Source organism: Saccostrea cucullata, unplaced genomic scaffold, assembly GCF_032062105.1.
Source record: "Saccostrea cucullata isolate Sc308-1 unplaced genomic scaffold, CSIRO_AGI_Scuc_v1 ctg187, whole genome shotgun sequence".
NCBI lineage: Eukaryota > Metazoa > Mollusca > Bivalvia > Ostreida > Ostreidae > Saccostrea > Saccostrea cuccullata.
This window is the reverse complement of record NW_026926399.1, coordinates 8,800-23,695: the sequence shown is the minus strand read 5'-3', so window position 1 is coordinate 23,695 and position 14,896 is coordinate 8,800. Positions and strand designations below refer to the sequence as shown.

Genomic DNA, 14,896 nt, shown 5'->3' with positions numbered 1-14,896 from the left:
TCCTAGATACTTATCTGATAAATCTGTATACCAATTTCTTTACAGTATGTGCAATGGTTGTGATGAAAATTAACAGAAACTAAGTGGACCGACTGACAGCAGCAAAGCAATATGCCCTCCTTTCTTTGAAGGGGGGCAAAAAAATATTCATAAACATCAAGGCAGTCACATTATAATTCAAAACTCAATCGCAAATACACAAAGATCAAAGTACAGTTGTACTTTTATCAGACTGAGCAAACTGCTACTGACATTTCAGGGTTTATCTTCAGTAAACTTATGCAAGAAAATATCTCGCCCAACAATAAAATGCTTAAAAATATTTTTTTTGAGTCACTTCAACATAATATTTTCTTCAAAAATAGCTATGGCTACATAAAATTGAAATCTGTTTTGAGGTTGCCGCATTGCTAATTTTATTGTATTTTTGCTAAAATAAAAAGTTGGTATTGCGGAGACCAATCCAGAAAAAAAAGTTCCGTCTGTATTTTTTTGTAGTTTAGTATTCAAATATCATTCCGGTAGCCATTTGCAAAGAGATTTTGGCTACTTCGGTTGAATATACATTCGAAGACATTGCCTTCGATGTTCACACGCTGATAAGCAATGGATAAAGCAAACCTTTTGATCAGACATGGAAAGTATATTTGTGAATAAAAAAATTATCTTTATTTTAAAGAAAATTCGAGAATTAAAATTTTAAAAAAAATGCCTCCCTCATCTACTTTATTGCCAATAAAATGCCACCCTTCCACATTTGTTTTGGAGAAAATTGGCCTGAGAACCAGAGAATTAAATTTAGATAGCCTATCAAATAAACTATGAGAATTTGTTAAATTAAATTTTCTACCTTTTCTTCGTGATCACTGTCAAGTACTATTCCCTGTGGGACACCACTCTTTCCTCTGAAAAAAGATAAAAAGTACGGTAAAATCGCACATTTTTGTGGGATCAAATTTTCGAGGTTGGAGAATGGAGGTTTGTAGGGATTTCATTTTGTGGTTTGAAAATGTTTTATAGTACTAATGCATATGAAATTTTACATTTAGTGAAGGTCATTAATTCATGGGTCTCTACATACCTCGAAAACAACCAAAATTAACCCCCCACGAAAATTAGTGATTTATAGGTAGTTTTTATAACTACATGTAATATTGTGCCATATAAATGCCTCATTTTCAATAGACAATCAAGTTTTCACCTGGTGGATTGCAAAACAAATTGGGTCTATTGAATGGTAAAAGTACATCCCCCTACCTCGCATCTAAACAACTCAGAAAGTAAAAGCACCAAAATATACACTGTGTCTATATTACATCTACCTTTTGTCCTCAAGGAATGATTGGGTTTCAGCACAAAGGATACTCTTTTTAGGCGAATCCTCTTCAGTGGTTTCTACAAACAAGAGATGTTTGTAAAACACTTATGCCCCCCTCCCTCCAAATTTGAATTTTTTCCAAGTCCAAAGGGGCATAACTCTGTCTACAATGGTGCAATCCTACCCAACACAAAACCTGACCTAGAAATTCAGCTGAAAAATCTGTATACTAAATTTCATTTAAATATGTGCAACCTCTGCAGAGAAAATGAACGGAAACTGCAAATAAGTGGAATTTTTTTTAAGTCCAAGGGGCATAACTCTGTCAATAAAGTTAGTGCCCCACCACAGCATGATACGCCTATCAAATATTGTTCAATAATAATCATAAATTGGTTAGGGTGCAAGAAAATCAGGTAGCCTTGATTAACAGATAGACACAAATTTCAATGATTTAATTTCCATTTTTTATATTTAAAATATTGTACATACATATCTAAGAGACTTACAGTGTAGGGATTAAATATAACAAATAATACATCATATAATTCTAAAGTGGCTGTGTTAGAGCTTAACAAATATCCATATGCATGCAGCTTTAAATTGTTTATTGCATATTTTATGAAATAATGGAAATGCTAGTCTAATAAAAAAAATCAAAAATCAATTATTCTTTAGACTATAAAATTCTAAGTGAGACATGACTGCAATTTGTTCCAAATACTAGCATATAAAAATTGAAATGTAAATTTTTTTTTTCAATGAACACATGTATATATTATACAATACTAATTTAGTTTTAATCATACACAAAAACATCAATACGTTTTAATTACATTACACCGATTGAATGATCTTTATCTGGACTATAGCCATCAAGAACTCTTAATTAACACAAGCAACTATGAGGCCATTTCTTTTTGCCCAACTCCAAAGAGATAAATTGAGCAGCTGCATGATCAGATCTAGAGATTACCAGTTAGCTCCTGACGATAAACTCATGAATTTCTCTCTAATTTGCATGCACATTTCTGCTATCAAAATTCTTCTTGACCAGTGCTTGATAATTATGCCCATGGGACAAACTGAATTCCTCTCAAAACATTGACATTTGTTACAGATTGCTGTAAAGTATATGATGAAAAAATATGTTTTTACTTAACATTTTTTACTAAGGATACAACTATATTTTTATATTTTTTAGGATTATGAAATTTAAAATTTAAAAGACTTAAATTTTTTTAAAAATTCACTTAAATTAAAGGTCACAGTGACCTTGAAATAGGCCGCGACGCACCTTCTACTTTAGATGTATACTTTTGCCAAGTTTGAAAGCTTTGTGTATAAATACATGTAACAGGTGTGAAATTCTTCCAACTTCATCAAGGAGCCATCATCAAACCTTTTGGGAATCATGGTCTTTTCTCTCCAAAATTTTATCATTATTTATTGTTCCTATGGGTATCTTGAACAATAATATAGGGTGCATGCATTGACATGTAAAAACTATTTCTTTTAAATGCAAGATTGAATTTGTTGTAGCTAATGAAACATTCTTCATTTTCTTTCTTCTTGACTTTAAATTCATTACATTGTTTTTATTACATTGAAAATATGAATTTGAACTGTTTGTCATCTTTGTGTGACATGACACTGTATATTGACTGTTAAAAAAAACCCATATAAATACACTATAACATAAAACATAGGTAATCAGAGATTACAGAGCTCACCTCAACGAATGTTGTCTTTAAGTAAGGCAAAGTCACACAATTAACCAACAAAAAGTGTACTTTCCAAAAATGAAAATATTTAAGCAATTTTGATCTGATACTTTGAAATAGACCTACATAAAAAATTTAAACTAGTTCTTCTTCATGAAAATGTAATCAAAATCCAGCATCTGAAGCAAATTTGAGAGTTTTCATCTCTTGATGCAACATTTGTGCAAGTTTGGTTTATACAATCTTATATAAGCCTTATAGTTTTTTGGTAATAGACATGCACCCACAACTTTTACCTGGTCTATTATCTGAAAAATGTATGTCGAATTTAGCATCCGAAGCAAGTCCATTAGTGTGCATCCTAAGATGTATCGTCCATGCAAGTTTGGTCAATATAGAGCTTATAGTTACTTGGAAATGAAACCTACACCAAAAACTTTAACCTGTTCACTCAACCGGAAAATGATGGTCAGATTCAGCATCCGAAGCAAGCCCAGTAGTATGCATCCTTAGATGTATCATCCACGCAAGTTTGGTCAACATAGGGCTTATAGTTACTTGGAAATGAATCACTCACGAAAAACTTTAACCTATTCACTCAACCAGAAAATGTAGGTCAGATTCAGCATCCCAAGCAAGCCTGGTAGTATGCATCCTTAGATGTATCATCCATGCAAGTTTGGTCAACATAGGGCTTATAGTTACTTGGAAATTAAACCTGCACCAAAAACTTTAACCTGTTCACTCAGCCGGAAAATGATGGTCAGATTCAGCATCCGAAGCAAGCCTGGTAGTATGCATCCTTAGATGTATCATCCATGCAAGTTTGGTCAACATAGGACTTATAGTTACTTGGAAATGAAACCTGCACCAAAAATTTTAACCTGTTCACTCAACCGGAAAATGTAGGTCAGATTCAACATCTGAAGCAAGCCCAGTAGTATACATCCTTATATGTATCATCCACGCAAGTTTGGTCAATATAGAGCTTATAGTTACTTGGAAATGAAACCTACACCAAAAACTTTAACCTGTTCACTCAACCGGAGAATGATGGTCAGATTCAGCATCCGAAGCAAGCCTGGTAGTATGCATCCTTAGATGTATCATCCATACAAGTTTGGTCAACATAGGGCTTATAGTTACTTGGAAATGAAACCTGCACCAAAAACTTTAACCTGTTCACTCAACCGGAAAATGTAGGTCAGATTCAGCATCCGAAGCAAGCTCGTTAGTATGCATCCTTAGATGCACCATCCATGCAAGTTTGGTCAACATAGGGCTTATAGTTACTTGTAAATGAAACCTACACCAAAAACTGCACCAAAAATGTTAACCTGCTCCAAAAACATTAACCTGGTCATTCCTTTGCTGAAATTGCAGCATCTGAAACAATGAAACACACTAGAACCATCTTCCATGCATGTCTTATCAATATAGGACATAGAAGTACTTAAAAAGAAAACTGCTCCAAAAAACTTAACCTGGGACGCCAACGCCGACACCGACGCCGACGCCGAGGGTATTACATAAGCTCCCCCAACTTCGTTGAGGTGAGCTAAAAATCAAATTAATTTTACTATTAATAACTATCACATTCTTTTTTTTTTTTTTTTTGTGAAAAGCCTGGTAAATAAATGTTTTGACAGGCAATAAATTACAATTAAGAGAATTAGAGAAGAGAAATCTTTCCTTCTGTTGTCAAATTCTCAGGAGATATAGATAACACATGCTCAGAGATGCCCAACTTCCCACACTAAGCTCATTAATTATCTCTAACTGGATACATGTCCACTCATATCTCCTTAAGGACAAATGGATAGATTATAATTGGAATTTTTCTGAGTCCAAAGGGCATAACTCTGTAAAAAATAACACGATCGTACCCAAAACAGAACTTGGCCTAGATATTCTTCTGATAAATCTGTATACCAAATTTCATTTCAGTATGTGCAACGGTTGTGAAGAAAATGAACGGAAACTAAGTGGACCGACAGACCGACGGACAGCAGCAAAGCAATATGCCCTCCCTTCTTCGAAGGGGGGCATAATAACAGAGAAGTACAGAGGAAGTAATTTTTTAGTCTATTTGTACCTCTTCAATAGAAGGGAAGGGTTTTTGTCCTTTATAGTTCCCATTTATACAAAATAAGACATTAACATTTGCCATTTCACAGTGTTGAAAACTGAAATGGCAACAATTTAGCAATGTTTCTTCAACTTTAACTTGCAACCTCCTTTAACAAATGATACCATCAGTAATTACTTTCTGCTGAAGACATCAATACATGTATACTCCATTTGTCAGATATGTCATCTTCTACAATGCCAACATAAGAAAACCGGAACAACTCTGTTTCTGAACACTCAGTAATTACTTCACTTGGACAGTTGATGGAATCAGATAAGATTTGGATGTGCTTACTTACCTGCATCACTCTCTGCTAAGAAGCGCTGAGTAGGAGCCTGTAGTAAACTCAGATCACTGGCAGTCCTCTTCTGTACACCTAACAAAAATAATCAGGTAACCAACAAAAATATCCAGCCCTTTCCAATTGTTATGTTTTTCAGTTCTTTGCAAAGATTTTCTATTGCATTACAGTATATTATTACACAATTATTTATAACTTCTTTTTTTTTTAAAATGCACAAGTTAAAAAAATCATAAATCTATAAACATTATTCATCCAACTTTGAATGTCTCTTTTATTTAGTTCTAGATTTTACAGCAATCATAGTTTGATGTTGGCAAGAAAAATATTTGGCTTCACCTCTGCACATTTTTCTGGTTTATATCATATCATATTAGCAGCCTAAATTATCTCTAAAGAAATTGAGACCATTCATTTGCATGTACATGGATTTCATTCCAACTTCAAAAGGGCCAGTTACACAGGCATCTTCCTCTAAATATGGAGTAAGTCGTATATTTCATGTCCAACACAAACCTTTCCCTGAGTGAGGACTTCCTTCTTCCTCTGTTTCTGACCCAGATTCTGGTAACACAACTGAAGTGCTCAATATACCTACATATAAACAGAGAATTATCAAGAGACTTCATACACATGTACATAAGACTAATTGTATAAGCATTTTCTGAAGGTATCAAAATTTAGCCAGATATTGTAGAAACAGAATCACAAATTTCTCTGTATAACCTTCATCTTAACCTTGGTTAACCTATCAACAGCTGAACTGAAGCAATGGTTAGAAAACTTCATTAACTATGAAATGACTGCAATAAATATAATGCCTTCATTTTTTTCTTTGTTTCAGTACGACTTGTATTATCCAATTAAAGTGAGATTCATACAATACATGCAAATGCTCTCACAGGGACGTGGTAATTTTCTATACAATTTTCAATATGAATATTAATATAACATATTATAAAGAACAGAACTAGACAATGTCTGAAGTCAATGACGATATACTGAACCATGCCCAAATATAAACACCAACCTTTGGTCCTACTAGGGGCTGGAGTTTCTTTCACAGTTATGTCTGGGCTTTTCCTGTCTGTAAATAACAACCAATCAGGTTCTTAAAACAATTTAAAAATGCTCTGTACACCTGTAAAATTGTCAATGATATCATCATTCAGACATCACATCTAAGTACATCTTACCACTTTCTTCATCTGTGTCCAAGTCAAAATTAATTCGGCTTTTCTTGTTTCCATCTTGTTTCTGTATAAAAGCCTAAAATTGAAAATAAATTAATTGTTCAAAGTCCAATCACATAGTTATGTTCAAACTCTGACATGTAGCCTGTATGGATCAGAAAAATTATGAATATGTGAATTCCTTGTAGTCTGACATGTCAACTACAGAACTGTTACTCTTACCTGTGTAGGTTGTAGGAGATCTGTTATCCTTTACCTGTGAAGGTTGCAGGAGATCTATTATCCTTTACCTGTGTATGTTGTATTAGATCTGTTATACTTTACCTGTGTAGGTTGTAGGAGATCTGTTATCCTTTACCTGTGTAAGTTGTAGGAGATCTGTTATCCTTTACCTGTGTAGGTTGTAGGAGATCTGATATCTTACCTGTGTAGGTTGTAGATCTGTTATACTTTACCTGTATAGGTTGTAGGAGATCTGATATCCTTTACCTGTGCAGGTTGTATGAGATTATTTTTTACCTGTGTAGGTTGTAGGAGATCTGTTATCCTTTACCTGTGTAGGTTGTATGAGATTTGTTATCCTTTACCTGTGTAGGTTTTAGGAGATCTGTTATACTTAACCTGTATAGGTTGTAGGAGATCTGATATCCTTTACCTGTGCAGGTTGTATGAGATTTGTTATCCTTTACCTGTGTAGGTTGTATGAGATCTGTTATCCTTTACCTGTGTAGGTTGTATGAGATCTGCTATCCTTTACCTGTGTAGGTTGTATGAGATCTGTTATCCTTTACCTGTATAGGTTGTAGGAGATCTGTTATCCTTTACCTGTATAGGTTGTATGAGATCTGTTATCCTTTACCTGTGTAGGGTGTAGGAGATCTGTTATCCTTTACCTGTGTAGGTTGTAGGAGATCCACACTGCCATCACTCTCATACTCCTCTTCCTCTGACTCGTACACAAGAGTGGTTACACGGGAGGTTTTTATTTTATTATCCAACAAATCAATAGGAGCTGTCTGGAATCCGGATTCAGATCCTGTCTCAGAGTCCTCTGGATTGTCCTGCAGTTTTCAAAATTAAATAGAGTTATAAAATGAGTAAATTCTCATGTACAGGTCTTTAAAATTGAGTATATGAAAATATGAACTAGAACAATTGTCATGAATGAACCATTTTTATTTTACTTACATGTTCACCAATGATGTAAACACACTTCACATCCCCAAAGAGTAAATTATCCTTATCTTTCAACTCATAGCGAACTTGTGGAGTCAAAAATAACTGTAAGAATACCAATCACATGCATGTATTATTTAACAAAGAAGAGGGGGTTCAGTGCTGTAAGTGATGTAACATTACTACATAATTGTCAAGATTTAATATTCAGGATGTGAAAATCGTCCTTTTCAGTTTTATTATTTTTATGAACTAATCCTGCCCTTTCTTGTTTTATTCAATACCAACCTTGTCCTCTAGGTTTTTTCTTTTTTTAACTAACCTTGCCCTTTCTGGTTTTATTCCTGCTTCCCTTATCATAAATTAGATGGTTTTCTCCTCGTATTTCAATGCATGCATGCTGTCTAGACAAGGCCTTAAAAAAATTAAAGTTTTTTATATTAAAATTTTTACTTTGAAAATGCAAAATAATCATTACCACAGGTACTTTTTTCTTTAATTGAAGCTCTCTTGCATATGAATATTACCTTTAAGGGAATTGCAATGTTACATACATCTTCTTGGCGCCCAATGACATTATCACCTTTGAAACATAAGAAAACTAAATCTTAGGAAACTAATTATGAAAGAGAATTTAAACGAATATTCTTCAATAAGGTACAAGGAAATAAATAGATGGTATCAATCACCTGACCTTTTCCAATTTTCAATTATTTTGACTTTAAATAAATTAAGAACTTGTTATGATCTTGAAAGAATCTATCAAATGCTTTTGTATTTTCATAATGCATTTCCAAAAACACTATACATGTACAAATATACAAACATTTGGGGAAAACTCACCCTCATACAAAGGGAAAAGCTTTTCTGGAAATCCCTCTTGCTTTAAAACTTTTAAAAAGGAGACCTGAGACAAATTCCAAAATAATCATTATCAAGTCATTCAATATGGAAAGTAAATGTTCATATTTCTGATTTTTTTTTTATTTACTCCAGCTTTGCTTATACATTTTCATTTTGGCTGAAATATACATAAATATCAAAAACAAGGACAATTAGCTGAGAAAAGTCAAATAATCTTACTATTTTCTTCTCTCCATCTGTATTTTCTTCATCTGTCTCTTCATCATAATCCTCTAAATAAATTGCTTGTGTCTGTTCCAAGTCCGACATTGTCTAATCTTCTGAAATAAAAACACCAAACTTTATTGCATGGTTCTAAAACATGCATTACAGATTTAAAAGCCATTGGATGGGGAAGTTGGGTCACTTGATTACACTCACCTGTATTCAGGAAATTTGAAAACAAATTGAAACTGATTAATTTTACATCTGGAGTCTGTAAAATTAGAGAAGATAAGCCAAGGAGTGAGATATAATCAGATGCAGAGTGGGAAAAAATGAAAGGAATTTATTATGTAAAATGGAACTTGATTTAAGACTAAAAATGAATCAAATTTGTATAAAGTTATAAACTTTTTATAGTCGTGGATTTTTCAAGTCATTTAATTTGGTTTGGACGGAACACTTCTAGTATACCGGTCCCCATAAATATGGCGCTAAAATAGCTGCTGCCGAAGGCCGTGTACAGTATATAGACGATCGCGTGAGCGATCGACTAAATCGAAAAAGAAGCCACAAATTCCAAATTTGACCTCAAATTCGTGTTCCTTGCGAAAAATTGGGTTTAAAAAACTGGTTTTTAAACACAGTTTTTTAAATGAGAATTTAAAGATTTCGTAAAATAACGTTCTTGTTTAGGAAGTAAATCTCCATCTTGCATTGTTTAGGAATGCAGTCACATGATCAATTTTTGACGTAATCTCATAAATATTCATGAGATGCGTCACTTGTGTTTTGACGTAATGAAGAAATGCCTGACAGGACTCAAAGTGCAATGCTATTAAAATTGCGTGATTTTTGTGAGAAATACAGGGATTTAACAAATGTTAGCTAATGATTAGTCATCGATGGATTGAATTGTGCATCATTATCGATTTGAAATGGAAAATATTCTGAATATTTGGACATGATTAGGAGGTCAGAATATCGAGCTGCAGTTAACGGTAAGTCGCTTTTACAATAACTTGCCTAAACTCAGCGCTGAAAATCGTCATGTTTCGACAATAGAGTTGATTTACTCGAACTTTCATTTCTTAAACTTTCCTTTGTAAAGCAAACATGTCATGAACTAAACCAAAGTGTAAGATATCAGCACGATTCGACAGGCTGATTCATGCAAGTTTTTGGTCACAAAGGCACTCATAGTGCCTTTTGTAAGCAAAAATTACATAAATTAGCCCAAAGTCAGAAAGATTACAGACTGGATTTATAAAACAAACCCAATTTTAAAAACTATATAACCTAATCCTAATCACTCGATCGGATGCGTTTTGTTGAAGCGAGTGGGAAATTGCGGTTTGTTTACATTCTGCATAGCAACAGCAAGGGAAATAACTGCTCATGCGCAATCGCGTGATTCTGGGGACCGGCATACTAGAAACTTCCCGTTTGGACAGTGATTTGGAAGGACCAGCGTCAGAGTCTCATTTTTAATGTGAAAATTGGCACATTAAACACGGTTAAATCAATATCAAGTGGTAAAAATGTGCTCATTAATTTTTTTTTTTTTGTATTGTACTTTAAACTATTTTGCATTAAGGTGAAGATCTTGAAAATGAAAGTTGCCTTCAGATTTCTCATCATTGAGAAACAAATTCTTCTAATGTCCCTTTACAAATGTAGTAAAGTAAAATAAGATGTATCGGGACTTAATTTTTAGGTAAACCTAATGAAAATACATATTTCAAACTGCCAGTTTTCAATTTAAAACGTAGGTAAATTTTCTATTAAATAATTTTTTAAACTTGATTGCCAGTCTTCAAACAATTGCTAGTCTTCAAAACAAAGTTGTTCTGTCTTTGAAGTGAGACGGTTAATGGAACTTAAGACTTTTTTTTAGCTTAGCCTAATATCTAACCTGTATTTGTACCTTCTGCTAATGCTAGCCTATAAAAAATAGACTGCAAATCAGTAACGTTACATTAAAATATTCCATGGACAGGTGAAAAACACAGTCAGTGTTGTATACTCGATTCTCATTATATCGCGGGTTCCATTGTATCGCGGTATATTCCCAAAAATTAGATACATGGCTCATATGCTTTTTGTTGAAAAAATTATCAGACTGTCATCTGAATGTAAATTTTTGTGATGATTAAAAAGTATGGAACATGCGTCGGAAAAAAAAATATTCAAAGAAAACGTAATTTTGCAGAAATCCATTATTATTTTTAGCCCACTGAGTTTATAATCTAGTGAAATCCATGTAAAGTTTATGTTTTGAAAGTCTTTAATTCGTGTAATCGTTTGTTTTCTTATGTAGGATTACATGGTAAAATAAAAAATAAGATGTCATGTCCATGTCAACCTCAAGTTTCCATGTTTTCCCATTTCGCGATACTATGAGACTCTCCGATTTAGGAGGTAGATAAGACTTCCTGTTTTAAAAATAGACTACAAGTTAAACGATGCAAGCTTGGGAAATAATTTGATACTAAAAAGTTAGGCCATAGGTTGGTTTATGAATATCATTTGATGAAAGTTAAATTTAAAAAATCGAATTACACTTTTTTATGCAAAAGTTTTAAGTACCGCGATATAATGAGGCACCTGTATACGTAGTTTTCCTTAATTTTTTATTTGACTGGTCAACTCTGTGAAAATTAAAAGTTTCTTAACAATATAAGATTACATAAGCTCCAAAGCATTGCTTTAAAAACTTACAATTTCACAATAAGTTACATATTGGATTTTCTGCTTCTTCGCGCACTTTCGTTCCGCATGCGCTTTCCCAGACCGGATATGGAAGTGTAAATGTAAAAGTTCATGTCGGTCCGGTGTCTGGACCTTTCCAGTAACAACAGAAATGGGAGTTACAGTCCAACAAATAACCCCTGGGAATGGTATCTATATCAGAGGTTTTATTCTAGCTTCAAGGGACATTAAATGGCATGCTTTTCAAAACTAATTGTTAATTACGCAGTAAATAAGGTCAGATTGAAATATCAAGTTGTGTAGATCTACTACTACTAGTTAGAATCTGTGACTGTGTTTGTTGGCATAGCCATAGGGGTTGGCAATAAATGCAGAATATGCTAAGCAATAATCAGTTCTGGGCAAAGCTCATTGGTTATTGTCAATAAATATACTGCAGAGTAGTTTTGTAAGACTGTCGACTCTTGGACGCAATATTAATTGTTTTGACTCCTGTCTGACAGTAATGTAACATTTTGTTGTCTTTGAAAATATAAACAAGTCCAGTACAGTCTCTTAATACTAAGAGTAGACTTGACTGGTCTCCACACCAGCAATATCCACACACTCATTGGACTTTGACATAACATTTATGGACTCGAATGATAAGATGCTCCTTAAATGCCTTATATATGCATTAAGTTCGATGGGACAAAATTCAGCGGAAAATTTGTGACCGCGTACATAGCGTAAATTAATGCCACACGGAAAAAAGTACTTCTACAGTATTTTGAAAGGGAACAGTGTGGCAGTTTTCCCTAAAATGTGAATGCATTTTTATGAGTGTTTGTCAAATTTTCTATTTTTCTAAATTCTTTTCTTTCCAGGTCAGACATATCCAAAGAAAGGACAAGTAGTAGTTGTCCATTACACAGGTACAATTTTATTAAAGCAATTCTATATGAGATATTTTTAAAACAAGTTTTCAGAAAAGACTTGTTATTGAAATGATAAATATGGCAGACAGGTGGCTGCCAAATGCAGTAGGATACCCCTTTTGTCTGGATAATCCTCCTACAGTCTTCAAGATAGGACTTTTTTTATTTTCCAGATAAAATTGTACATAAATCATGCCTATAATGTCAACATACTATTATAGCTGCATCAAATAAACTGGACTGCAATTTATTTTAGGGACATTGGAGAATGGACAAAAGTTTGATTCCTCGCGAGACAGGGGGCAGCCATTCAAATTTAGGATTGGTCACCAGGAAGTCATCCGAGGCTGGGATGAAGGCGTCGCTAAAGTAAGCTGCTATTTTTACATGCGTCTTGTAGGCTTGGATGCTGATCTGCATTGAAGTCATTTTTCATTCAGTGATACATTTTCAATCCATGAATTTTTATGATGTACAAATGTTACTTTTTAGCTAATTTTTATGTAATTTCCAAATCATAAGTAATGTTGATCATTTTGATTGGTATACTTCTGACTGAATTTGTTTTTGTCTAGATGAGTATCGGAGAGCGAGCTATTCTGACCTGTAGTCCAGACTATGGATATGGAAGCATAGGATACCCAGGAGTATATCCTTTAAACATTACACTTAATGCCAACCTTTATGTTGGAAAATGTATATTACATTCACCAGAGTAAGACACAGCTTATGAATTATCAGAATATCATTTTAGAAACCACATTATCAGATAATATATGCCAAGGAATCATTTATGATCGTACATGTATACGTACAACTGTACAAGTATTTTTATGCCCTCTTCAAAGAAGGAAGGGCATATTGCTTTGCTGCTGTCTGTTGGTCGACCATCAGTTTCCTTTCATTTTCTTTGCAGAGGTTGCACATATTGAAATGAAATTAGGTGTACAGATTTATCATAAGAACATCTAGGTCAGGTTCTGTTTTGGGCACAGTTGGGCCATTTTTGACAGAGGTTATGCCCCTTGGACTTAGAAAAATTCCAATTCTTTGCAGCTTCCGTTTATTTTCTTTGCAGAGGTTGCACTTATTGAAATGAAATTTGCTGTACAGATTTATCATAAGTATATCTAGGCCAAGTTCTGTTTTGGGTATGGTCGGGCCATTTTTGACAGAGTTATGCCCCTTGGACTAAGAAAAATTCCATTTTTTTGCAGTTTCTGTTCATTTTCTTTGCAGAGGTTGCACATATTGAGTGTAAATTAGGTATACAGATTTATCATAACAATATCTAGGTCAAGTTCTGTTTTGGGTACGATCAGGTCATTTTTGACAGAGTTTTGTCCCCTTGGACTTAGAAAAATTCTAATAATTTGAGGGGAGGATGGCATAAGTGTTTTACAAACATCTCTTGTAATTATTGCTTTAGGAGAAGGTGTGATTACATTATTTTCTACGGTACATCAAAAATTTTAGCTTATGATTTTCTTGACACTAAGATATTACACAGTTTTCCTAAGGAGAGCATTGTAAACCAAGGGACATAAAAATGTTTCAAAATAGGTTTTAATCATATTCTAATTTATCTTAAAATCTAACAGGGAGTTTCCTTAACTAAGAATACTATTCCTCCCAATTCAAAGCTTGTATTTGATGTAGAGCTGCTGAAGCTAGAATGAGGCCACCCCAGACCACCTATATATCTTATTTATTAAAACATTTCCTTGACTTCAATGGAACAACTTTATTTACAATGGAGGAAAGTGGAAGACGTATCCAACAGATTTTTTATGTGTGCATATACACGTATTTTGAGTATTTTGATATGACTTTTGTGTTCATTAGGAATATTTTATTATTATCCATGGAGTTACAATTTTGTATACTAAATAGGTTTTTAAAGACATATATGAATATTTTCTATTTATCACCTGTATGTAATTACCGATGGTGAATTTTTGTGATGTAATGAAACATGGTTGTTTTATTGATTATTTGTGACACAAGACCATAGATCTAAAAGGCGGCTGCAAAGTTCTTAGTGACATGCATCTTTGCCAGAATAAGATTTATGTGTGTTGTTTATATAAAGTAAAATATGTCTTGCAGCAACTTGCAAAAAATCTTTTAGCCCTGTAGTACATGTGCCTACAATGCATTACAAAGTTTTTCTCTCACAGCTAGACTATTTATTTTCAATGTTAATTCAATGTTAGGATTTTTTGTTTCATTAGTGTGTTTGTGTATAAGAGCTTACTTGCCTGGTTAGAACACTGTGTTTTTGTGAAGAAGATGGTCCTCTATACAATTTTGAGGCTACATTAGCAAAAATTATGATAATTTAGTAGAAGTTATGTTT

General features: G+C 33.6%; 2 protein-coding genes across 5 annotated transcripts in view; one reads left to right on the top strand and one right to left on the bottom strand.

The window, feature by feature from the left end:
• The window catches only part of LOC134271575 (mediator of DNA damage checkpoint protein 1-like), a 27,852-nt gene extending 16,150 nt beyond the window's left edge, over nt 1–11,702 (bottom strand). For 3 of the 4 annotated variants that reach the window (XM_062753778.1, XM_062753780.1, XM_062753781.1), the window contains exons 1-13: nt 11,630–11,702; nt 8,927–9,027; nt 8,687–8,750; nt 8,371–8,426; nt 8,166–8,258; nt 7,856–7,948; nt 7,561–7,728; nt 6,671–6,743; nt 6,505–6,561; nt 5,991–6,068; nt 5,472–5,549; nt 1,323–1,395; nt 851–905 (exon numbers count right to left, since the gene is read on the bottom strand). In XM_062753778.1, the coding sequence (XP_062609762.1) occupies nt 851–905; nt 1,323–1,395; nt 5,472–5,549; nt 5,991–6,068; nt 6,505–6,561; nt 6,671–6,743; nt 7,561–7,728; nt 7,856–7,948; nt 8,166–8,258; nt 8,371–8,426; nt 8,687–8,750; nt 8,927–9,016 (978 nt within the window). In that variant the 5' untranslated portion in view covers nt 9,017–9,027; nt 11,630–11,702. The remainder of the gene's footprint in view (nt 1–850; nt 906–1,322; nt 1,396–5,471; nt 5,550–5,990; nt 6,069–6,504; nt 6,562–6,670; nt 6,744–7,560; nt 7,729–7,855; nt 7,949–8,165; nt 8,259–8,370; nt 8,427–8,686; nt 8,751–8,926; nt 9,028–11,629) is intronic. The other variant, XM_062753779.1, reaches the window with a different exon arrangement.
• On the top strand, nt 11,703–14,896 carry LOC134271576 (peptidyl-prolyl cis-trans isomerase FKBP1A-like). Its single transcript, XM_062753782.1, has 5 exons — nt 11,703–11,808; nt 12,487–12,534; nt 12,794–12,906; nt 13,113–13,186; nt 14,162–14,896. Exons 1-5 carry the CDS (start codon nt 11,772–11,774, stop codon nt 14,214–14,216), a joined length of 327 nt encoding a protein of 108 aa, XP_062609766.1. The 5' UTR covers nt 11,703–11,771; the 3' UTR covers nt 14,217–14,896.

Excerpts from the sequence above, each read along its gene's own strand:
- LOC134271576 (XM_062753782.1), top strand. The coding sequence starts at position 11,772 with ATGGGAGTTACAGTCCAACAAATAACCCCTGGGAATG. Across the intron at positions 11,809-12,486 it reads ACAAATAACCCCTGGGAATG|GTCAGACATATCCAAAGAAA; the intron begins GTATCTATATCA and ends TTTTCTTTCCAG. Across the intron at positions 13,187-14,161 it reads AGCATAGGATACCCAGGAGT|TATTCCTCCCAATTCAAAGC; the intron begins ATATCCTTTAAA and ends AACTAAGAATAC.